Raw genomic sequence first — 26,145 nt, 5'->3', positions numbered from 1 at the left:
GCCAGGAAAAGGTCGCTCAAAATGGGGGCAATGCATGACCCTATACATATGCCTTGTTTTGGATTAATCTCGAACCGTTTCCACTCTGTCACTGTTGATTTTAGGTAAGCGCATAGCAATTCAATGAAGCCATCGGTAGAAACGGCACACTCATTTTGGAAGGCCACCACACCGTGTCTATCGATGGCGTCACGAACACATTCTATGAGGGCATCCTGAGGAATGGGGTAAAACAGGTCCTTTATGTCAATTGAGAAGCCATTGATCAACTTTGTACTGTTTTCGTGCAAGAATATGACGACTTCATCGGTGTCATGCGGTTTCTAGAGTTAATGTTGTTTTTCGGAGAGGACCACGTGTGCTAGTTATTTTAACCAAGAGCCAATAAGCCCATCTTACCCTACGATTCAGCCCATTCAAAACTTGTTAAAAGGAACATTGTGAAGTAAACTTTTAAGAACGCACTCACAAAATCTTGTGAGCACAGGTTGCAGGACAGTTTTTCGAGCCAAGTGCTGAGGCTGACGCAATCAGGATACCTGCAATCTCTTCTTTCGTCTGTAGCAAAAAAAGTCCTGATAAGTATGAAGCATGAATGTGAAACCCCGGATGATACGCGACAGCGGAACAAAAGGGTCGCCGTTCTGCCATACCTGCACCAAATCTCGCATAATCTGAAGAAAATTGGCAGAAAAGCAGGCGTAGACGTAGTCTTTTCAGCCCCTCTGCGCCTGTCGAGCCTGTGCAACAAAGTTAATAAAAAGAAAAAGAACAGTAGCTGTACAACCAGGCACCGAGATCCTTTTGTGCCTTGTGCGGAGGGTGTTGTCTACTCTATACCTTTAGCTTGCGGTAAGGCTTACATAGGCCAAACAGGAAGATGCTTAAACGAAAGGTTAATAGAACATAGGAACGATCTAACTGGGGCGCCGTTGAGGAACCTGCCTGCCCATTGCCGCGTATATGACAGCCAAATGAAATGCATTCCTCATTTTAAGAAAGCAACCGTCTTAAAGAAACATAAAAGCCAAATAACACGCGAAATCATTGAAGCTACCTACATCTCAGGGCTCAAGGAAGGTTGCGTAAGCACCCCTTCCATCTCATTATCTGAAAAAGGAATCACCTTTCTCTCTGGTTTTACCTGATTTTACCTGGTTTTATTGGCGCACTGCATTTTCGTTCTAGCCGTGTTAATTGTTGGCGCTCATTCCTTCACATCGCTTACCTTTTTACCGTGTCTCGCCTTCTCATGTTTTTCTTTTAGCAAAATTTGCGCCTTCAACTCTGTTTTTCCATTTTTCCATTTGCGCACATTCAACCCTGTTTTTACATTGTCTTGTTTTTCCGCATGTCATTCGTGCTTCATTTCATGGAAGTCTTTGTATAGTGCGATTGTAGTTATCATTTTGATGCCCTGGACATCGAGTTGGTTCCAATTCGATTGCGCGCCTTGATTACCCCCCCTGGTGGGATTTTACCTGGTTATTTGTCGAAAAAAACATACACTCGCCAATGTTCAAAGACAATAAAAAGAATTGACGTTTCCGCGCCCGTACGGGAGCCTTGATCACAAAAAAGCTTAACGATAGCTTTTTTGTGATCAAGGCACCCGTACGGGCGCCGAAACGTCAATTCTTTTTATTTTCTTTGAACCTTGGCGAGTGTATGTTTTCTTCGACAAATAACTATGAATTTTCCTCGCCAGACGGGATTCCGTCGAACCCTAGACTTGATTTTACCTGGTGTGTGTTTATAAGTGCGGGTTCAGTTTTGCTCAAATAAAAGTTGGAAGTTCAGCGCTCTTTACCTTCTGCTCCTTCTTCTTCCGGTGCTGTGTTCGCGCTGCTGATACATATGAATGTTTCATAACGTCAGCAGTGGGGCTCAGGCTCTCTTTGTTAATCAGGAAATTATAAACCTCTTCCGCAGTTCCTTATAGAAGGTGGCCGACTTTGTCTTCTTCAAGCATACTGGAATTCACTAGCTTGCACAACTTTAAGATACCTTCGATGTATGCAGTGCAAGTTTCTCCGTGTACTTGCGCGCAGTGAAGCAATGTCTGTTCCGCACGTTTATTCTTTGCTCATTCATCTCCAAAATTTTTCTTGATCTCGCTTGTAAAGGTAGCCCATGAACTTAGAGAATCCTCATTATTGCAAACCAGTCGAAGACGGTGGCGGCAAGGAAGAACATCACGTTAGCCAGTTTAGTAGCAGCGTTCCAGCGATTATATTTGCTCACCCTTTCGTAGTGTATCAGCCACTCGTCAACGTCCTCCTCAGGTTTTCCAAAAAATGTGCGGGGCTCTCGATGAAGTGGCCAGTTGTTAGCTGTCCAGGTTGCTCAGAATTGTTGTCTCCAGGCATGTCCGATGCCAGTGGTGGGAAGCCTGCGAGTGTACGGCTCCTTCGGTAGATGGAACGCTCCGTGGTCGATACCCGGCACCTCTCACCAAAGCTGTTACGTGCTTAGCACGCATGGGGGTTTATTTACAGAGGGGATCAATAGAAGCAGCACGACGACGAAGCCTACAAGCGTGCTTGAGCTCTTTCTCTTCCTTTTGATGTTGGTGATGATGATGTCCTCAAGCTTAATGGCACATACCCACGACGGGGGATTGCCCAGGGTGCATAGCGGATTCAAACGCAGTCATGTACACGGAATGTAGTATAGTTAAAATTTTGGGACGCAGAGCTAGAATTTGTACAAAACAAAGAAATACGCAGAAGGAAAGGTTGTTAATTCACATTCTAGCAGAGGAATCTACCAGATGAAATTATATAATCGTGAATATAATCGTACACTGGTTTCAGGGCATATCCCTTGGCCCTTGCTCCGAAGGATAGGAGAATCGGAATAGATTTATTTATTTATACATACTGCAGCCCTATTGGGCTATTGCAGGGGTGGGTGTGAACCACAATGTAGGAAAACATGGAGCACAACAATGGCAAACGTCCGAAACATCCGAAACAGTATGAGTGAAAACAAGAAAAACGGAAAAACTATTCAATAGGCGCTAAAAACAGCTGTAAAGGAAGAAAGCGAGTAGAACCAGGTAAACAATTCCAATATTCGATTACACGCGGAAAAAAAGACGTTATTTAAAAGTGTCCGTGCGGGCAAAACAAGGTGGAGTGGGCTGACAAAGTCGTCGAGGGCTATGTACTCTCGACCACTTAACGCGACCTCTTGCCGAGCTCTTCCCGGCGAATAAAATGTTTTACAATCAAAAGGCGTGATGTTTATTCTGTGGTGACTTCTAGTTTTACATGGTATAGCTGGGATTAGGTAATCATTTGCAGAGGTCCGGCAGAAAGAGTTAATAATGCAATCCAAAAATTTTAAAGACTCAGTCCTTCGTCGAGATGAGAGTGGTTGCAGGCCCAGTGATGAAATTGCTGTGGAAGGCGAAAAATCTCTACCAAACCTGTTGCATATGAAGCGAAAGGCTTTCTTCTGCACTGCCTCGATTTAATTTCGCGTTGTTTATGCGGGTTCCATACAGGGGAGGCGTATTCAAGTAGTGGACGGATTAGCGATTTAAACATTAGTAGTTTCGTATCTCTAGGAGCAGCTTTTATTGTGCGACGGAGGTATCCTAACTTTTTAAATGCCTTTGAGGTTATGGAATCTATATGTTTGGACCATGGCATACCGGGTGTGAAAATAAGACCAAGGTATTTGTATTGACTCACACTCTGGATGGGGGTATTGCTAATTGTGTAAGTAAAAACGGAAGGTGTCGTTCTATTAGTGAAAGTCATAACAACGGTTTTGCGGATGTTAATAGTCATTTGCCATGTAGCACACCAAGAGCTAAATTCTGAAAATGATTTCTGAAGGTGTAAGTGATCATCAAGGCAGGAAATTTTGTGATACAACACGCAGTAATCAGCATACAAACGTAGGTTACAGGTGATGTTACAAGGTAGGTCATTTATAAAAATCAAGAAAAGCAATGGGCCCAATACAGAACCCTGTGGAACTCCTGAGGGCACGTCTGCTACCCTAGAATTAGTTCGGTTGAAGGACACAAATTGAGAACGGTTGGAAAGAAAACTTGAAATCCAATTGAGAAGGTGGGGGTTGTTGAGGATCATGTCAAGTTTATAGATAAGTTTTGAATGAATCACTGTATCGAATGCCTTCGAAATATCAATGAATATTGCGTCTATCTGATTGCCTGCATCAAGGCTACTGCAAATGTCGTGAGTAAATTCGTTAAGTTTGTCAAAGTGCTGAAACTGCGTCTGAAGCCATGCTGAACATTTGTTAATAAATGATGTGATTCGAGGTATTCCATGATGTGTTTGTAAATAATGTGCCCTAAAATTTTACATGCATGAGAGGTTAAAGAGATTGGTGTATAATTGGATATAGTTTGCTTGTCACAACTTTTGAATAGAGGGACGACTTGGGCCATTTTCCAGGATGAAGGAACTGTACAGGAAGCAAGAGACTCGCGAAATATGACAGCAAGGTAGCGACAGGTCCACGATGAGTAGCGTACCAAAAACAAGTTCGGGATACCATCAGGTCCAGCAGATTTCTTAGTGTCACGTTTCAAAATTAGTTTCAGAACACCTTCTTCACTGATATTAGTATCATTGATTGGCACGGCACTACGAGCGATGGTGACTGGTTGGATGACGTTATTGTCACAAGAAAATACAGAGTGGAAGTACTCATTAAATGCATTGGATATATGAAATGGATCATTAGTCGATTGATTGTTAACCCTCATTGTAGTAGCTGTCGTACCCCGTGGAAAAACAGATGACCAACATTTACGCGGGCTAGTCTTTAGTAGATCCTGTAGCTGCACTCGGAAGAAAAAATCCTTAGCGGAGTTCATTTTCAATCTAAGCTCTTCTTTCGCTTTGATGAAACGTGTCATGGCTGCCTGATTGTCTAAGTGCTTCGTACGCCTACGTCTATGTAGACGCCGTGTAAGATGTGGTATATCTCGTGTCATCCAGGGAATTTTCGTATTTTTCTTCTTTGTTTTCTGAGGAATAAAACACTGAATACATTTTGTAACTAAGGATTCGAAATAGCTCACCAATGTGTTGACATGACATGTAGAACTCAGTGCAACGAATTCTTCAAATCCATCAGCTAGGGTGTCAATTACTGAGACGTCATCAGCTTGATTAAAATCGGGAAATGTGGAAAAAACGAAATTCTGTTTAGTAATCGAAAAATTTAAGGAGGCAAGAACGGCCTTGTGGTCGAAAATTCCCTCAATGACATCACATTCGTAGCCCTTTCTGACAATGTTAGAACTAACGAAAATGAGATCTAGCAGAGCGTCGCATCTTGTAGATTGATTGGTAATCTGAATTAGGTCAAATGCAAGGGAAAAGGAAAGTAGTTCTCTATTTATGGGGGTTTCTTTTACAAGCGTTAAGGTAGGCCAGTGGATGCCTGGGCATTAAAGTCACCCATGCAAATAAGGCTGCCCGCATTGAAATGCTGCTCGTTAATATACTGAATAAGAGATCGAACTTGATTTCATCATCATCATTTATTGAACCCTTAAAGATCCCGCCTGGGACATTACATAAGGGGGGGGGGGAGACAGTGGTGTGAAATGGTCATACAAAGGCATGTAAACATAAAAAAACAACACAAAAAATAACAAGAACAACAAGTTTGCGTCAGGTAATTCAAATAGTACAGAATATATAAGGCAAAGCAGTAGTATATAAAATTAAACATTAAAATGTACGGAAATTAAATAAGTGGGAAAACACTTGTGGGGGGGGGGTATCGCAATGGCACAAGCAGTTCAAATTGCAGGCAGAGCATCGCGAGGGAAGTAGCTGTAGTTGGTTCAAGTGGACTGTTATTAGCTGCCTAAATCTGGAGGGATTAGTTTCGATGACAACGGTTTCAGGAAGACTGTTCCATTCTTCTATGGCGATGGGAAGGAAAGATTTGTTGAAAGCGTTGGATGAACCATGCAACCGCGGAATGCTGAGGGAGTTGAATAATCGGCGAGATGAGCGTAAGGGAGCATGTAACAATGTTTGGCGTAGTGCAGGTAAGTTAAAGTATAGTTTGTGTAAAAGACAAAGAATTGATACTTTTCTGCGGAGTGCTAATGGTTCAAGGCTGAGAGACGATTTTAGGTTGGCAACGCTGTGTCGAGACGAATACTGCGACGTTATGAAGCGCGCTGCCCGATTCTGGATAGCTTCGAGCAGTTGTATTAAGTAAGCCTGGTGGGGGTTCCATATTGCTGAGGCATATTCCATTTTAGCGCGAATGAATGTTTCGTATGCTTGTAGTCTGATTGATGGAGGGGACATTGATAGTGATCTTCGGATAAAGCCAAGTGCTCTGGAAGTGCTTGCGCAAAGTTCGATAATGTGGTCTGACCATGTTCGTTACTTCGACGCCAAGGTACCTGTATGAATTCGTTACTGACAGCGCCACAGAGTTAAGGGAGTACTGGAAATTAGCAATGGAACGTTTGCGTGATATGTGCATGCATTTACATTTCGAAATATTAAGCTGCATGAGCCAGTCGGAGCACCATTTCTGTATTTTATTTAGGTCGTCCTGTAATAATTTCTGGTCAGTGTTATCAGATATGCGGCGATAAATGACGAAATCATCCGCAAAAAGACGGACAGATGACGAGATTCCAGATGGCAGGTCGTTGAAGATTAGGAAGAGCAGCGGAGCAAGGACGAAACCCTGGGGTACACCGGAGATAACTACAGTAGTTGCAGATGCGTGATTAGCGATGACGGTGAACTGCGAGCGATTAGTCAAGAAGCAGCGAACCCAAGAAAAGACTAAAGGGTCGAGTGAAAGGCATGCGAGTTTACAGATGAGACGTTGGTGAGGAACGCGAACAGGCTTTAGAGAAATCTAGGTAAATGGCGTCTGTCTTAAATAAAGAATCTAGACTTAGATGAAGATCAGTTGTGAATTCCAAGAGTTGTGTTTCACATGCGAAGCCTGCCCTGAAACCATGCTGTTTGGGAAAGAAAAAAGAGTTTTTATCGAGGTGATTTGCAATATTGGAGTACAGTATATGCTCAAAGAGTTTACACGAGATGCATGTTAATAAAATGCGACGATAATTCGAGGGGTCAGAGCAGTCACCGGTCTTAAAAACGGGCACAACTTTGCTTGTTTTGCAATCGTCCGGAATTTGGCCGGTCTTTAGAGATTGGTCGAAAATGAGCTGTAGGATTTGGCTTGACAATTCTTTGGTTCCTTTTAGGATTTTGGCAGGTATGTTTTCCGGTCCTGGGGAAGTAGACGGCTTGAGATTTTCGATGAGCTTATAAATTCCCACAGATGTGATGGTAACAGGTGGCATTGAAGCAAAATTAAGTTGCGGTAAAGTAATCCTGTTGTCCGGTGGTTCGTGGGTGAAGACTGAGGTGAAGTAGGAATTCATATTATCGGAGCGTTCGGAAAGCGGAATGTGTGTGCTATCTTGTCTTTTCAAAGATATGTTGTATGAGCTGTTTTTGTTGGGCGTTATCAGATTCCAGTATTTCTTTGGGTTTGAGCGCATTATGTCTAGGAGATCATGATTGTAGAATTTTCTTTTAGACGACCATAATGAATGAGTGTATTCTCGAAGACTGGCGAAGTATTTGTTCTATTTCACAGATGATGTAGAATTTTTTGAATTACGGAAGAGGCGTTTTTTTTCCGCGATAATTTGCGCAAAGCATTCGAAAACCAAGGCTAAGTGGCGTCGCCGCGGATGCATATGAGTGGTACGTAAGCGTCAATGAGCGACAAAAGTTTGTCTTTAAAAAGGCACCAGTTTTCGTTAACGGATCTCGTAGACATCGATAGGAGGAAAGCAGCGAAAAATTGTTCGAGGTCGGAGTTCACACTCGCTAAGTCGGCATTACGATAATCGGGGATGTATTTGACGGATGGTTGGTGGGCGGATATTTCAATGGTTAGGTCGAAAAACAAGAGACTGTGATCACTGAGTCCATTAGAATGCGAAAGTGATTGGATTAATTCTGGACTGGAGACAAGAATGAGGTCAAAGATATTTAAGCCTCGTGTTGGCTCATGAGCTGCTTGGAAAAGGCTGAATGTAAGGACGAGTTCAAGGAAGTGTTTAGATTGGCGAGACGATGCAGTCAAAGCTTCCCAGTCGATATCCGGGTAGTTGAAATCGCCACAGAGTATAAAATTGGCGGACAGAGGAACTTGGCGGACGGTAGAAGACGCCAATCACGACATGTGTTTTATCCAGATAAAGTTTACACCAGACTGATTCTATGTCACCTGGCTGTGACATTAATGAAAACTTAAGGTCAGACCGAAAAAGCAACGCAACGCCACCACCTTTAGTGTGACGTCGGTCTGTGCGAACCGCAACGTAGCCAGGAGGCGTGAATTCGGAGTCTAATATGTCGTCATGCAACCAAGTTTCTGTGATACCAACTACATGAGGTGAGTGTGCAGTAATTAAAGATACGAAGTCTGCGAACTTGTTAGTTACGCTTCTGGCATCTGAGTTCAAATTTCAAAGGTTACAGTCGGAATTATGTGGCAGTCAACGAGGGGAAGCGGAACGTGGTGACTGAGAAAATTGATCTGTAGGAGAGGCATCACGAGATGATCGGCAAATGCGATTAATGGAAAACCTCTGGTCTCTGATAAGAGCATTCGACACGTCGTCCCAAATGTAGCGAACTCTGTCAATAAAAGCGTGATCATAGCGTACCTTCACCACAGAACCCTGGCTTTGGAAAACTGCTGAAGCATCCCAAATTCTTTTTTTAATAGCACGGACGGTGGCGGAAAAATCTTCACTAATGTAATTAATATTCAGACAATTTAAGTTTCGAGACACTTTAAGTTTCGAGACATTTTTCATCACCAACAACTTTACGCGGAAATCCAGCAACTAAACAATGACTGGGCGTGGATGCCCTTACCGCTTTCGACCGATTCTGTGGCAACGCTCAATGTGCGTGTGGGGGGGGGGGGGGGGCGTAATTTGCAGTTTATCGGAAAATATCGGTACAACCATATCTAGCAATGTGCAACCATATCTGGTGCAACCATATCTAGCATAGAGGAAGCCCGAGTCAAGCGAGGGGGATCTGCAAGTAGATTCTACGGAGAGCAGTGAGCCGCCGGCAGGAGAGGAAAAAATGTTCTATAGACTCAATTTCGCCGCAAGACTCACAAAGGTTGGATATCGAAAACCCAGATCGGCATAAATAAAGATTTAGCCTCAATCGGTCAGTCCTACCGTTGATCTTCTGCTCCTTCTGTCGATGGTCTGAAAGCGCGTGACAATATGTAGAAAAATTATGATGTCATAGGCGATTATCTGCCCTTGCGCGAGTGAGCAGTTGTTTAGGACGGTTCCTAGAACAAGTCTTATCCAGCGAGTCACCGTGACTACCATCTGCTGCAGGCGTAAATTGAGTGATGATTGCTGGAGGGGTCGATGGCGCGTAGATATTGTTGCGGGAAAGAATATATTTACAGATATTTACAAATAGACAAGAACAGCTGCGAGCGGCACCGAGAACACAGTCCGAACTTCGTTGTCGTCTTCTACTCTTCTCCCTCGTGCCATCACTCCCGTCCCGTCGCAGCACATACCGTCCTCTCAGCTCCCACCGCGACGACGAACAGCCCAGCCACTACACGCCCCCTCCAGCTCAGCACAGTGCTACAGTCGACGGCCAGATTCCCCGCTCCAGCCGCTCCCCGTCCCCCCTGCGTCGCCAGTCTCGTTCGCCCCAACGCCGTCGCTCCTCTCCTGGCCCCTACGGACGCTCGCAAGCGGAAAACTAGACGCTGCAGTGTCTGGAGGTGATGCTGCAGTACAGCCCCAGTCCCAAAATCCTCGATTAGCCCTTCGCGCACACCATAATTTGCTCGCCATTCATGTCGATGGAGTGCCTGTGAGAGCCCTGATCGATACAGGCGCGCACGTATCCGTCATGAGTTCAGCCCTACGACTCCGCCTCCGAAAAGTACTGACCCCTGCACCCAAAGCCGTTCTCCGCGTTGCCGACGGCGGAACTGCTCATGTTGTTGGACTATGCACAGCCCGTGTGACCATATCCGGCCGCCATACATCCGTTCTGTTCTCTGTTCTGGACCAGTGCCCTCATGAAGTCATTCTTGGCCTCGACTTCCTGTCTGAGCATTCAGCCCTCATTGACTGCGCCACTAATGTTGTTCAGCTTGACCTTCCTCTTTCTGCTGAGTCGCCGTCCCCAGTTATCCACCGTCTATGTGCTGTCGACTTTGTCCGTCTACCGCCTCAAGCCGCAACTTACATTTCTTTCTCATCTGTTCCCCCTGTACCTGATGGTCACTACGTAGTCACTCCAGAACTTGACGTCGCCCTGACGCGCAGCATTGCGCTTCCACACATCGTATTTACAATGTCGGCCAACCGAGCGTGCCTTCCGGTCCTGAACTTCGGTTCATCCATCCAACCACTCCCGCAAGGCATCTCACTCGCCACGCTGTGCCCTGCTGCCGAATGTGTGATATCAGTGGTGGACAGCTGCTTACCTTCCACTCAGCAATGCCGGTTGTCCGCGGCCCCATCAACAGCGAGCCCAACGGACGACTACGCAGACATGATCGCTTCTGACCTACCGCCGATGCAAGCTCGCGATCTTAGGTGCCTCTTATCATCTTTCCGCGACATCTTCGACTTTGATAGCCGTGTTTTGGCTCGGACCTCTGTGGTGACGCATCACATAAACACAGGTGATTCCGCTCCTCTCCGCAGACGTCCGTACCGAGTGTCCAGCGCCGAACGCACCGTCATAAATCAAGAGGTGGACAAGATGCTCGCAAAAGACATCATCGAGCCCTCGTCAAGTCCTTGGGCTTCACCAGTCGTCCTGGTGAAAAAGAAGGATGGCAGCTGGCGCTTCTGCGTTGATTATCGGCACCTCAACCGCATCACAAAAAAAGACGTATATCCACTCCCAAGGATCGATGATGCCTTAGATTGCCTCCACGGCGCCAAATATTTCTCTTCAATTGATCTTCGATCGGGGTACTGGCAAATTGCCGTTGATGAAAAAGACCGCGAGAAGACCGCCTTCGTGACGCCTGATGGCTTATACCAGTTTAAAGTCATGCCGTTCGGCCTCTGTAACGCCCCGGCTACCTTCGAACGAATGATGGACTCCCTTCTTCGTGGCTTTAAATGGTCCACCTGCCTCTGTTACCTAGACGATGTTGTGGTTTTCTCGCCTACTTTTGCCACGCACCTCGAGCGCCTCTCCAATATTCTGACAGTGTTTCGTAACGCCGGACTTCAGCTGAACTCATCGAAATGCAAGTTCGGTCGCCGCCAACTCACTATTCTCGGACACCTCGTTGACGCTTCTGGTGTACGCCCAGATCCCATCAAAATTCAAGCTGTGAAGGACTTTCCTCTTCCAAGGTCGTCGAAAGATGTGCGCAGCTTTGTCGGCTTGTGCTCATATTTTCGCCGTTTTATCAAAGATTTCGCCGGCATCGCTCGTCCCCTCACCGATCTTCTGAAGAACGACACGCCCTTTATCTGGGGCCCTGCTCAACAGAACTCATTTTCCTCCCTCGTCCATTTGCTGACCACTCCGCCCATCTTAGCCCATTTTGACCCGTCGTCTCCCACTGAGGTTCGCACCGACGCCTCCGGATATGGCATCGGCGCCGTCCTAGCCCAACGTCAACAGGGTCAAGATCGAGTCATCGCTTATGCCAGCCGCCTACTTTCAGCCGCAGAGCAAAATTACACCATTACTGAGCGCGAGTGTCTTGCCCTTGTCTGGGCAGTAGCTAAATTCAGACCCTACCTGTTCGGCCGTTCATTCGCTGTTGTCACTGATCACCACGCTCTCTGTTGGTTGTCTTCACTAAAAGATCCCACCGGTCGTCTTGGTCGCTGGGCATTGCGCCTCCAAGAATACTCATACTCCGTCGTGTACAAGTCAGGGCGCCATCACCAGGACGCTGACTGCTTATCCCGATACCCTGTGGAACCACCTGACCTAGAGGACGCTGAGACCCTGCCCTGCCTCTTAGCTATCTCCGATCTTGCTGATATTGCCAACGAACAGCGTCACGACTCATCTTTACGACCTATCTTTGATGGCATCCGTTCTGCAAACCGATCTCCGTCTCTGAACCTTTATGTGCTCCAGAACGGCATTTTGTATCGCCGAAACCTACGCTCCGATGGCCCTCCGCTCCTGCTCGTGATACCCCCACGTCTACGCTCTTCTGTCCTTGCAGAACTGCACGATCTACCGACAGCCGGTCACCTTGGCGTGTCCCGCACGTACGCTCGGGTGCGGCATCGCTTCTTTTGGCCTGGTCTCTATCGTTCCGTCAAGCGTTACGTGGCCGCTTGCGACCTGTGTCAACGTCGGAAAAGGCCCTCCACTCTGCCTGCCGGTCTTCTGCAACCCATCGACATACCTCCGGAACCTTTTCACCGTGTTGGCCTCGACCTTCTAGGCCCTTTTCCGACGTCCCTCTCCGGCAACAAGTGGATCGCTGTCGCAACTGATTATACGACTCGGTACGCCATCACACGTGCTTTGCCGTCCAGCTGCGCTACCGATGTTGCCGATTTTCTTCTGCAAGACGTCATCCTTCACCACGGCGCCCCTCGTCAACTGCTCACCGACCGCGGTCGTTATTTTCTATCCAGAGTAGTTCACGACATTCTTCGTTCGTGTGACACGCAGCACCAGCTCGCGACAGCTTACCACCCACAAACCAATGGGCTTACGGAAAGGTTCAACCGCACGCTCACCGACATGTTAGCCATGTACGTATCGCCAGACCACCGAGATTGGGACGCAGCCTTGCCCTATGTGACATTTGCATATAACTCTTCCCTTCATGACAGAACAGGCTATTCTCCTTTCTACCTTTTGTTTGGTAGACATCCCACCTTGCCTTTGGACACACTCATGCCGCCTTCTTCAGCCCCCACCACTGCTTACGCTCGGGACGCCATCTCCCAGGCCACGCAGGCGCGCCAAATAGCACGTAGTAGGCTCCAAGCCTCTCAAGTTTCCCAGAAGTCAGCCTACGACCGCCGTCACCAGGCCGTCGAATATACCCCAGGATCACTCGTCCTTCTCTGGACGCCCTCTCGCAGCGTCGGTCTCTCCGAGAAGCTTCTTTCGCACTACCGTGGCCCTTACCGTGTCGTGCGCCGTGTTACCGACGTGAACTATGAAATTGCTCCCCTTGAAACCTCGCCCTCGTCATCTGGCGCCACCACCGACATCGTCCACGTCTGTCGCCTTAAACCTTACCACGACGCTCATACGTCGCCGCCCTAACGCCGAGACGGCGTTTCAGCAGCCGGGGGTCCTGATGCGGGTAGACGACGACGACAAAGAGTGATGGCACGAGGGAGAAGATTAGAAGACGACAACGAAGTTCGGACTGTGTTCTCGGTGCCGCTCGCAGCTGTTCTTGTCTATTTGTAAATATCTGTAAATATATTCTTTCCCGCAACAATATAAAGACATCCAGCTATCTGCGCGAACAAGCATATGGTGCTAATAAAATGGAGAACGATGCTGTTCACAGGCAGATGTGAAGTAGCGGCCCGCTGCCATCCGTCTATATCTAGAGGAAGTCATGATGTCGAAAGGGATGAACTGCCGTTGCGCGAGGGAGTATTGCTCGAGTATTGCTGCGAATGCGGAGCGGACACGTCGCTCCAGGCATCGCTCAACCACGGAACGCCTTGGTCTAGCCCAGGCTTAAGCTCACTACTCGTGCACCGCCATGGCTTCTCTCGACGCCATGCCTGCCTGCAGCAGCATGGCTTACCACGTTGAAGGGGAAGACGCTACGCTCGAAGAGTTTGCTACCGATCCGGAAGGAAAAACGCGCAATCGGGCCCGACCGGGTCCTACCGCGCCCGGCCGCGTTTCGATGGAAGCGAAACGCAAAAGGCGCTAGTGTGCTGTGGGATGTCAGTGTGCGTTAAAGATGCTTTCCTGTCTTCTTTCACTCGGTCCTTTATCCCTTTTCTGACGGCACAGTTCGGGTGTCCACCGAGATAAGTGCGATATTTCCTGCGTCATTTCCTTTCTCGAAAACCAATTTTCAGTTTTAAAATGGACACTGCATAAATGATCATGCAACTACTAAATTGAGCGATGAACTGAATGCATACCTACAGATAAAAAATCGCGTTTTGTAGCTATAAAAAGTGCGACATATGTAACAGGACTCGACAGCAGGATTTCTGCTTAATTTGCGGCATGTCCCGTTCGAATAACCTGTATTTTATCTTCATCTTATATTTGATTTTAAAGAACGTTGACGAGTCCCTTTTTTCTAATATTGAGGTCATAAAAATAGTTACATCATTATGCTGAGTGATCATATGGTTGATATGCTGGGATGTGAAAATATTCATTACTAATTCTGCCTGGAAAACTACGCCAGGAGAATCTATTTCGCGCCTTCAACAGATTGTTGCAAATGGGAATCCTTGTGTAGTACTTGGCGACAACCTCCAAATGAGTACATCAAATAACCCACGGCACTCCGACCCCAGCGGCAGCGGAGCAACTGAGCAAGGTCAGATCTGTGACGCGGCGGAGGGTGCTAAGAATTAAAGCTACACCGAGTGCGGTTTTAATTGGGGAAATGAATACGTGCTCCTCCGACTAACCGCGCCTGACAAAGTTCAAACCGCTCGACACCACTCCGTGGTTGCGAGCGCTACCGAGCGCACGCCGACCACGGCGGGCCTTGGTCTGAGGGAACAAAGGAACGACACACTGGCTGACACACACAAGGCATTTATTAAGGCGAAAGCCTTTAATGCCTCATACTGTCGTTAGCAGACGCTGTCGGCAGCCGTGTCGACAGACGCGTCGGCAGATTTGTCCGCCTTTCGGCGTCACTGCTTAAAAAGAAACTGCGCCCAAGGTTGGAATCGAACCAGAGCCTTTGGCATTTGAAGCGGAGACACTACCACTCCGCCACGAAGGCTCAAGGTTCGAGCATGAATAAAGGCTCATCTAGTGAATGCATGGGTTTCATAAATAAAATCAAAGGAATAAAGTGAAGGAAAGGAAAAATAGAAATCAAAATAAGAAAATAAACAAAAATAAAAACAAAATAATAATAAGAAATTAAATAAAAAAACAATAAATATAATAAAAAGAACAAAAAAAAACAAAATATGAAAAATAATAAACAAATAAAAACAAACAGTGCGCCAGGAAACGCTTTCGCCTTGCCGCACTTTAGAGAGCCTAAGTGCCCCCTCAATTTTTGCTATAACTAGAGTAACGCCAGCTAGCAACAAAATACGCGGTGGAATCGAGGACGTCCGCCTCACCAGCACGATCACGAGCGAATGTTCGCCCACGCTTGGGCAAGGGGAAAGTGCCGATGCCGGACGGTCCCCGCACGAGGCCCGCTGGCGAAGAGCGGGGCCCGCATCGGCACGTCCGTACGCGGTGAAATGCCGAGCCAAAGAGGGCCGTCTGCCCCACGCGCGCGCTGCAAACATGTCATCCGTGGCGCTGGTGTGGCGGCGGCGCCGGTGCCCTTCCTTGTTAGTTAAAGTAACTATGACAGCTAAGGAGGGTGCATCGCGCGGAAGCGAATCACAGGCAACGAGTAAAGCGCGTCCCCACATCCCCCAACCTTCAATAGACCCCTGCGCCTGCAAGTACACGCAACGGAGGAGTCTCCTGGTCTTCATGCACTTGAGGCAGGTCTTGCAGCGGAGGTCACGGCGACAGCGTGCACGCAGTCTTCCGCGGTATTCCGAAGGCGGCGTGAAGGTCTCCGCTGGGACGACTCGCATGGCCCATGGACTACGTGTCCGCAGGACCGCGAAGAGGAGGCTGTCTAAAAAGTGCAGGCCGGGGTTCTGCAGTAGTCGGCAGGGTAACAGCAGCCACAGGTGACTGCTGACTGCTCTCGCCATGGCTGCCCCAGATGGATGCACCCAACAGGATACAAGAAACTCCGTTGCAGCAGTCGGCAGCGAGACGACGTGCACAGGACAGCAAGCCTGGGTGGCTCCATTGGATCTGCAAGATTTACGAAACACACTGCGCATGCCTTTAACATAGGTCACGGGAGGGGAGCCGGCGTCCGCAAGGGCCTCGCAGCGCAATGCTTAAATCGCTAGCAAAACGTGTTGGGCGGCTGTGCAATGCAAAATTCGAGTGAACAAAGCCCTTTCTTGAGTTGAACGAGATAGCTCGATTCGTGCGAGGTTACAAACGGGTGGGCAGCAAAGTGCGCCCATTCTCGACACCACGGTCCGATGGTCTTTCTCTTTCTAGAGCAGGCGGCTTTGAGAAGCCTTCGGCCATTGTGAGAACGACCCTCAACGAAAGAAACATCCGAAACTGGTCACGTGCGCGCAGCGGCGAGGAGACATCAGCTCTGTGGGGTGGTCTTCCCCCGCTCACTGCACAAAGCAGCTTATGAGCGATCGGCGCCAACCGTATTGGACGGTGTCGGAGCCCCCGGTGCCGAGATGCAATACCAGCGAGCTCGTAGTGGCACCCGTGGCCCCAGGCCACCCGGCTCCCGGTGCCGCGATTCCCAGAATCGAAACAGAGAGAGTAGAGAAAATATGTACAGAAAACTCAGACCACCCACGCGGCTTCCGTACTCACTCGCTTCGGGCTTGGCAACTAAGCGGGCGGTAGGCCTCGCGTTCTCTCGATGTGAACCAAGTGGTTCTCGTGGCGAAGAAATTCCAGAGAAGAAAAACTTTAAGAAAAAAAAATGCGCTTTGCATGTCGAAAAGGTCGAACATGCTGCGGCGCAACGCACCTCGCACTCATAAAAGCATGCCGCTGATCCTAGCGATCAAAAGAGCGTTCCTCGAAGCGAACAGACAGACAGTCGTGCAGTGCCCTAAGAGCGGGTCTCGCGTTGGGCGCCAGATGTGTGGTTTTATTTGGGGAAATAAATGCGTACTCCTCCGATTAACTGCGGCTGACAAAGTTCAAACCGCTCTACACCATCCCGCGGTCGCGAGCGCTGCGCACACCGAACACGGCGGGCCATGCTCAGATAGGAACAAAGTTACGACAGGCTGACACAAACAAGGCATTTGTTGCTACAACAACAATAACGGGAGCTAGCAACAAAATACGCTGAGGAATCGAGGACGTCCTACTCACCGGCACGGTCAGGCGCGAAGGTTCGCTCACGCTAGGGCAAAGGAAAACTCCCGAGGCCGGAACGAACAAGCCTGCGGGCGCGTGCTCCCACCACGAGGCCTCTCGCCCGCTGGCGAAGAGCGGAGCCCGCATCGGCGTATCCGTACGCGGTGAAATGCCGAGCCAAAGAGGGTCGTCTGCCCTGCGCGCGTGCTGCAAACACGCCATCCAAGGCGCTCGTGGCGCTGCCATGCCGGCGTCCTCTCTTGATAGTAATATGCGTAATATGTTTTTGCACAACTACATATAGCACTATTGTTAGTTTCTTTGCCTATGTTATGTGTACTCATTCAGCTGTGTTTCCCAGTGCTTTGCATTTTTCGTTCATCATATCTGTCATGTTTCATAACCTAAAGTTTGTCGTTGTTATTCGCATCACGCTTTTGTCCTTTTATATAGTTTTCTGTTCATGAGCAGCTGCGTTTCTGCTGGTGTATTTGTTATTTATGTATCAGATGCGTTCCACAGTATGCCTTGTAGGGGGCATGGACCTCGTCAAGCCCATTTAGGGCTTTTTGTCCGTGCCCCTAAGCATCGTAGGATGTTTAAATAAACTGATTTGATTTAAACTGATTTGAAAGTAACTAACACGGCTAAGGAGGGTGCATCACGGGGAAGCGAACCACAGGGGACGAGTAAAGCGCGTCGCCACAACCGCTGTGAAAATATTTCATATGGCTGTCTTTACATTAAAGCAGGAGAAAGCTGAAAAGTAAAATCATAACAAACGGCGCAATGCAGAAGAAGCTATGTGCCATTGCTACACAGAGCTGTGTGTGCCGCACTAGCCGCAAAACATAAATTACGAGCACTTGACATTCTGATAAACCTTGCACCAGAACGGCATGCTCATCATTGATGCTCCGCGTACAGTACCGCATGGCGAAGACATGATTTCCAAATATTTCCATGCAGGATTTCCAAACATTCCTGTATTCCTAGACGTTATCTTTTGCCCTTCAAATGCCCGAATAAACGGCCGATTTTGTTCGAGGAACACGGGCTCCCAGCCTCCTTGGCGCACTGAAAAATGCGCAGGTGTGTTCAGTAGCGTAACTTTCGACGCACTGTAGTCACTGGTGTGTGAGCTTTCAGTCTGATGCGTTACCTTTTTCAAAGCCGTGTTGTCACTAGGGGAACGCTTGTCTTCGACGCATACCTGCTCTGCTGATATCATTGTGGGTACGGAAACGTGGCTAACAGAAGACGTTTCATGTCATGACATCGCGCTCCCATCATCGTTCGTATTATTTAGGAAAGATAGGGCTGATTCTCGACGAGGAGGAGGAGTGCTGATCGCGATTAACGAAGACTTCCATGCATCTCTTATCCCTATCGACTCACCCTTAGAAATAGTCTGGGTTTCCGCTCAACTTGGCCATATGCTTTGCATTATAGGCGCCTGTTATAGACCACCAAGTAGCCAACCTGAATTCATTGAACTCTTAAACGACGCTATCGAGCAGATCCTTGTAAAGCACCCGAATTGCCTCCTATTTTTAGCAGGTGACTTTAACTTTCCTGCGATTAACTGGACGACGCTAACCGTTGACTCCAATAATTACCGACAGGACAACATTAACTTCCTTCACTTACTTCAATATCACCAGCTCACCCAAATTGTTCACGAGCCCACTCGCGGTAAGCATATCCTGGACCTCATCTTAACAACCCATCCTGAGCTCTCAGAGATCCACGTCTTGGAAGAATTAAGTGACCACAAAGTTGTGCACTGTTCCCTTTCTCTTCCACGGAGCGACAAAACAAAAATGAAAAAGCTTATCTACAATTACGCACGCGCGGACGTTGAAAAAATGAACCTGTTGCTGGAAACTTTCACAAATAGTTTTCAGGCCAATTTTCATAATCGCACGGTCAGTGAAAATTGGAAGTTGTTTCGTGCCAAGCTAAAAGAAGTTGAAGATTCCTGCGTGCCAAAACGAATGATAAGCACACGTACTAACGATCCTTGGTTTACCACAAATGTCAACAGGGCACTAAATAGGAAGAAAACAGCATTTAGGAAAGCCGTTCGAACAAAGGAAACTACAGACTGGGAAAACTACAAAAGCATTTCTAAAATAGCTGAAAAACAAATTTCGGAAGCCAAAAACAAATATCTTAATTTTACACTTCCTAGTTTGATAACAACAGACCCTAGGAAATTTTGGAACACTGTTAATCCTAAAAGCGCTAGTACGGTTCCTGTTCTTTTGGGTGTAGACGGCAGCACTCTACCTATAGAACAATGTGCAGAACAATTTAACAACCACTTCTCACAAGTTTTTACAGATGAATTGCCCATTTGCAATCCACTGCAGCTTCCTGAGGCCAATATCCAGATTCCTTTTTCACCCATTCACATATCTGCTCTTGGCGTGGCTCGTGCAATTGACCGCCTACCCCACCACACTAGCCCAGGACCCGATGGTATCAACGCGAAGCTGTTAAAAATAACCTGCCAGCACACAGCTTTCCTGCTATCACTCATTTTCTAACAGTCACTCGATACAACATGTGTGCCAGAAGATTGGAGGTCCGCTTATGTAATCCCGGTATTTAAATCTGGAGACAGATCCGTTCCTAATAATTACAGGCCAATTTCATTAACCTCGATATGTTGCAAGGTATTCGAACACATAATATACACAAATATTATGACTCATCTTAACCAGAACAACTTGCTTCACAACAACCAGCATGGCTTCCGCAAAAATTTATCGTGCCAGACACAGTTATTTGAGCTAACAACGGACCTTCATCAAGCAATCGATTCTTCCCTCTACATTGACTCCATCTTTATTGATTTCTCTAAAGCCTTCGATCGCGTGCCTCATAACCGTCTGATGATAAAAATACGCAACTTGCAGCTGGATCAACATACTACGCAGTGGATTAACGCATTTCTAACAAACCGCTTTCAGTCAGTTAAGTTAGGGAGCTTCTTATCAAGACGTACAGGTGTTGCTTCAGGAGTACCTCAGGGTTCGGTGCTGGGTCCACTGCTTTTCTTAATATATATTAATGACATCGCGTCGAACATAACATCAACAATACGATTGTTTGCAGATGACTGTGTAATTTACCGAGTAATATCTAGCCCTCGCGACATCGTTGCTCTCCAGACTGATCTTGATGAGCTAACTAATTGGTGCGGCAGGTGGCAAATGGTAATTAACGCCGATAAAACTAAACACCTCAAGTTTACTTCCGTTGCCAACATGAGCCCTAATGCCTACTCAGTTAATAATACTACCATTGAAACTGCAGCGTCGGTAAAATACCTCGGTGTAAATTTTAACTCTAATTTATCCTGGAGCACTCATATTGAACAAATCACTAACAAAGCCTTAAAAAAAACTTGGTCTTCTTAAACGCCGACTGCACCAAGCCAACCAGGACACAAAACTACACGCATTCAACATGCTGATCAGGCCTGCGATAGAATACGCGTCGGTGATCTGGAACCCTCATCACGTCTATCTCATCAACATGTTGGAATCTATTCAAAACAAAGCTGCTCGTTTCATCCTTTCCCGTTACTCTCGGTATCAAAGTGTAACAGCACTGAAACTATCGCTCCATCTCTCGCCTCTGGTCATGCGCAGAAAATTCAGCCGTTTATCCTTTTTCCATACTATCTACCACAGCAACTCACCATTTTCAAGCTCTCATCTTCTCCCGGCACCGGACACATCGGCTCGTGTAGATCACAAGCAGAAGATTAAACCTATTTTCGCTCGGACAGAACGATACAAATACTCACCATTGGTCTTGTCTATCGAAGAGTGGAATTCGCTTCCTTCTAGCATTGCGACTATCGCTGAAACATCCTCATTTCAAACAGCTCTTTGGTCCTATTTAGAAAATTCTAACATATGTTGATGTGCGTTCTTTTTTTGTTTTTTTTTGTTTCTTGTTTTTTTTTCTTGGTTGCTCTAGTGTGTGTGTGTGCTGGCCGTAACGTTCCGCAAAATGTTAGATGCTGTGTTTAGTAACTTTCGAAGCCGGGATTTTTCTTGATTTTTTGCGCGGTTTGCTACATGTGAATTTTTTTCAAATACCTCATATTAGCCTTTTTTTTTGTTCCTCTTATTAACTTTTACCTGCCTTCTTAACTTGTTTACTTCTGTTTTCAGCCGTCTGTATTCTGTGTTTTATATCTGTTGTTTTCTTTGATGAATCCCCCCCCTATGTAATGCCCGCATTGGGCCTTTAGGGTATTGAAATAAATAAAAAAATAAATTTGCCCGCTGGTTCACGTTGACCACGTTTGGTCCAACTCTCAACAAGTCCCTTGAAAGAAGTTATCTATTGTTAGAGGCCATAAAAATATCAAGTCCTAAACTTAATCACTAAACGCGAAACCACGCTAAAATAACCGTGCCACAACAACCGGCGTCCATGGAGTCGGTTCGCCCTTTCATGACTCTGGCCGGCATGCTCAGCCTAGGTTGCTTGAAATGCAGTGGGCTTTGACAGAAAAAAATTCGAGGCGACACTAAATCTCTCCCTTAAGGATATGACGCGTGAGCGCGAGTGGTTAGTCTCCAAATATGCAGAATGTCATTCTCTGCATTCTTAGATAGACCCCTGGGAGTTCCCTCATGGCGGAAATCCTTGAAGCGCCTACCAATCGTCCTCATGGCGCAGTGGTGCAGCGGTCAAGCGATGCGGCACTGCCCTGCAATGGCATGTGCCCCAGAGGTTACACTCGTGCCACTTAGGTTGTTCTTCCCGAGCGATCAATCACTAATTTAACTGCCCCCTGCCACGGTGTGCAGTGTGCTCCCTATCCGTTGGGCAGGTTGTGATGAGATATCGCCTCAGGATCACGAGACCAAGGCGCCTCCCTCCGAGGTTGCTCTGTGGGCGCCACCTGCCACTGTCATGCTCGGCATTTTTCAGTGCAAACGCCGGCGTCCGATTTCACAGGTAAGAGGGTCTTTATAACGCTGTCGCGTTAAAAAACGGTTTCTCAATTTGCATCCCCAAAAGTGCCTCGTCGGAGAGCAGCAGGGACGCACAAAATAAAAATTGCCGGGGGCTTAGCTTTGGTTACGCCTGGTCAGCTGCGAAAGCAGGTTTTTATACTGCATGTGCAGCGCCTCCAGTGGGAAGAGCGCGGCGCGCCGTGCCAAGCGGCCGCCGTTACCCGACGAGTCGTGTTGGTAGTCCGTCTCTCGCTCCTGGTATGACGTCACGCTGTGACGTCACTAGGCATGGTACGACGTCAGGGGTCATTCTAAAGGTCGAACGTGCCAAGTGGCCGCCGCTATGCGAAAGGCCGTTCTTGGGAGTAGTATTGCTTTCGCAATAAAAAAAAAACAGGGTGCCGAACATGTGCTCAAGGTCTTGCTTAGGTCTGCTTCAGGGGCGCCACTTGGCGAATGGAGTGGGAACTTTGGCTTGACGTGTTTCCTCGTGCCAGTTTACGCCCAGTGTCCTCCCTTTATGAGACTTGTAGTAATGGCCTGAGTAGCAAGGGTGGCTGGCGACATGCAGCAGCTGCATTGCAGCTACACGGCGGCGCCGCATTGTCGGACAACGCCGGCAGCCGTTGGAGAGAGAGACGCCATTGTGTTGCGCCACAGTTGCACAATGAAGAACCCCCAAGTAGAGGTTGGGTGACAAAGACATTTCCGGCTTATCGCAACGTCTTAAGCGCGGGAACCGCACGAGGGGTCATAACTAAGGTGTTCTAAGAAATTGCTGAGTTCACCAGTGCAGAAGGGAACTGCGGGGTCCATCTAGTTTCATGTTTTTTTTTTGCTTTTTTGTCAAGATGGTCCACTTAGTGGACCATCTTGACACTGAATTTTGCGACTGTAGCTTGTCGGCAGAGGCAATAAGAAAGCCACATGGTAATCACGTTGTGTCACGTCATTCAGTTCACAGTTGTGACGTCAGGTATGGGTATATGACCAGAGCTGTGCGCTTGACTTAATGGGGACGGGACTTGGGGTATCTGTTGAGCCGGCGCCGTCGCTGCGGCTGTCTAAGCTGTGTTGACGCGCGCCGGTTCTTCAAATTTTTTTCTCTCATATCTTTCAACTTTTCTCTATCATCACGGAGCTAATTCCCTTTTCATCCTCTCAGTCGCAGCAAGAAGTGACTTAATCAGACACTATGGAGGAAGGAGAGCGCGTTGAGGAGCGCATTTATAGTAAACATCTTCGAACAACGCGGCAAGCAGCTTCTGGCCACCCGGTATACATTTGGTCGCCGTGAGCGGGCTCGTCAGCGAAAAAAATAAGACTGGTAAGGCTGACCATCGATCAGTCTTTGTCTCCATCAAGCCAATCAATGAAGACGAATGAGCCGGCTGTGAAGTGGTGGTGCGAATTAAGAAAGAATAAAAGAGGTATCAAAGATGAACCATGTTTAATCATGCTTATGTAGCTTTCGCTACTTTAAACTCGCTACGGGATAGTTGGACCTCTGCCTAGCATTTTTTGCCTTCAGACAGGTTTTTGTGTGCACTATCAAAGCTGTAGGATGGGACGCACGATATAGAGAGCCCATCGTTATCATGGAGATTGCTCCGCGCATCGTATTTTGAACCTAATTTGCTGATTTTTTTTTGGATTTTGTGTTTCAGGGAAGAATTAATAATACTGTCAAGGTTGAAGGGGGCAGCACGCAGCAAGGAACCAATCATATGGAGGCTTGCTGCTATTGGGTGCTTCCTGAAAATGAGATGGACCCCCAAGGGTTAAAAACCAGGCAGTGCCGTGGAACGACGCTTTTCCTGTTAGCCAGTTCAGTCATATTTGTAAATCGGTTTAATATGATGTAGATTTTGTAAGTGTGCTCTATATAAACATCAGTTCATTTTCTCGTCACTTCGCGCCGTTGCATGTCGTCGTTACACCGTGGCCGATGGGACACCTGAGGTGCAAGGAGGGTATATGCTTGGGCTTGTTGGTCCAAGCCAACAAACCCGTCTCTGCCTCCCACCAGCGGCAGAATGGAGAGATTTGCTGTGCACGTTCAACTCCCTTGTCACTGTGGCATACCAGTGGGGCAAAGATTACAACAGTACGTAGGGAGTTCTGGCTCATGACTGGCTCTGGTGTGCAGGAAGCATTGCTGGGACAGGAGCATTTTTAGAGCACGCGCTTGCTTAGTGCGGCCTGTTCATGACAGTCAAGATGCTGGGTGTCTTGTTAGAAGGTTTCGTTTGCCTGCCAAAAGTTAGTCACGCCTTTTTGCCAGAGCTTGCACGTGACGCGTTCTTCACAGTATTGGGGAGGGTGCGCAGGCACCCTGGTCTGGCAAATGGCTCCAATGGCTCCGTTTGCCTGCGTTCGTACTGGAGAGTATTCTTTCACTGCTGCTCTTCGGCAGAGGAGACCATCGCACTCGCTGTACTTCTGGATGGGCAGCACAGACGGCTGGCGGTTTAGCACTGCAGGCGCGAAATGTTGTGTCAAATCGCGGTTCTTGCAGGTGGACACCACCAGCCCGTATCTGAAAGCGCGACGGTTGTGTCCACTGACACAGGGAGCCAGTTATGTGCCTTTCATCAACTGAGTCTTCAACGTTTTCAACGCCAGTGAACCCAACTAACACCGGAGGCCTAATGCCAACGCATGAGGAGCACGTCTCCCGAGTAGGTCAAAGTGCGATTGAGGTCTCCTCTGACCTAGAGAGACTATGCCTATGGATGCAGTTATGCGCGTTTCCTTTCCTTTCGTGAGCTTCACGCCCGCCTGCGGATTTTGAGGGGTAGGACGCTAATAGCGCTTTTTGTGCACGGACGGAACGTGGTGAAGACGACGACGTGCAATGCGCAGCGCGAGTATGTGGCAGTTAAGAACGAGGCAAGATCGGTTGCTGCGATAGCATTTAGTGCTCTCGTGCAGTGGCCAGGGAAGCTGTTCTGTTCGCGCCGGCGCATGTTACAAACCCAGTCGGGGCAGAGTTATTAAGGGTCAAAGGTCGAAGCTTCAGAGACCCATGAGATTTTTCAGGACCGCACTAAAAGTCGCCATCAGACAGTAAGTGTTCAGAATAGGAGTGGTTGCACTGTACGCAACTGAAGTGGCAGAGGTCAGCATTGCTCTCTCTGCCGCCGCGGTGGCTCAGTGGTTGCTGTGTTCGGCTGCTGACCCGAAAGACGCCGGTTTGATCCCGGCTGCGCCGGTCGAATTTCGTTGGAGGCGAAATTCCAGAGGCCCTTGTGGTGTGCGATGTCAGTGCACGTTAAAGAAGCCCAGGTGATTTACATTCCCGGAGCCTTTCACTACCGTGTCCCTCATAGCCTGAGTCACTTTGGGACGTTAAACCCCCATAAAGCGAGAGGCGATTCCGCAACGTGTCCCTCTGGATTATAGAAGGCTGAGAGTGCGTGCATACTTTGAGTTTCACATGACTTCTCGCCTGCTCCAGTGGCCTTTGCTCCGGGGGCTGCCCCTTTTTTTCCAGTGTGGCTGTGCTACCCGTGCCCCTGCCACTGGCCCTGCTGGAGGCGCACCTGAGGTGGAGTCTCCGCTGCCTGCCTGGCGCCCTGACCTCGCCACACCAGGAGGGGGCCCAGGGCAGACTACTGTGCGCGGGGCTGCGCCTGCTGCTGCGATGGGCACAGTGAGGCTTCATTCACTGCCCATTGGAAATGCAAACTGGCTGTCCGGAAGAGGGCACCGCTGCTTGATCAATGTGCGCCGTGGCACAAGCTAGGAGTTGTGCAGGTGCTAAGATTAGTAAGCAACATTATGTCATTCACTAACCCACGGTCTTTAGGAGATAAGTCGATCAGGCCAGGCCGGGATTCAGCGCCACACCATTTGCTGGGGCATGAAAGCTTCGGCTAAGCTCGATCGGCAGGCATCACAACTGAACATGCTTGCCAGGTTTTACTAAGACGCACATAACCCGGATTATTCCATGTACGCTGCGGGGTCACGGAATCGGGCAGGTGAGTCGAAGCTTC

At 48.0% G+C, this 26,145-nt stretch overlaps 1 protein-coding gene across 1 annotated transcript in view; it reads left to right on the top strand.

Moving 5' to 3' along the window:
- LOC149367623 (uncharacterized) overlaps positions 1-25,903 on the top strand; it is a 225,783-nt gene extending 199,880 nt beyond the window's left edge. The window contains exon 12 of the mRNA XM_089556426.1: positions 25,641-25,903. Coding sequence (XP_089412552.1) covers positions 25,641-25,803 — 163 coding nt within the window. The 3' untranslated portion in view covers positions 25,804-25,903. The remainder of the gene's footprint in view (positions 1-25,640) is intronic.
- The last annotated feature ends 242 nt before the right edge of the window (positions 25,904-26,145 follow it).

The sequence above is a fragment of the Amblyomma mixtum genome, chromosome 1, assembly GCF_055824585.1.
Source record: "Amblyomma mixtum isolate Tamu chromosome 1, ASM5582458v1, whole genome shotgun sequence".
Lineage (NCBI taxonomy): Eukaryota > Metazoa > Arthropoda > Arachnida > Ixodida > Ixodidae > Amblyomma > Amblyomma mixtum.
Note: the sequence above shows the minus strand (reverse complement) of the source record. Positions and strands in the feature narration are given on the sequence as shown.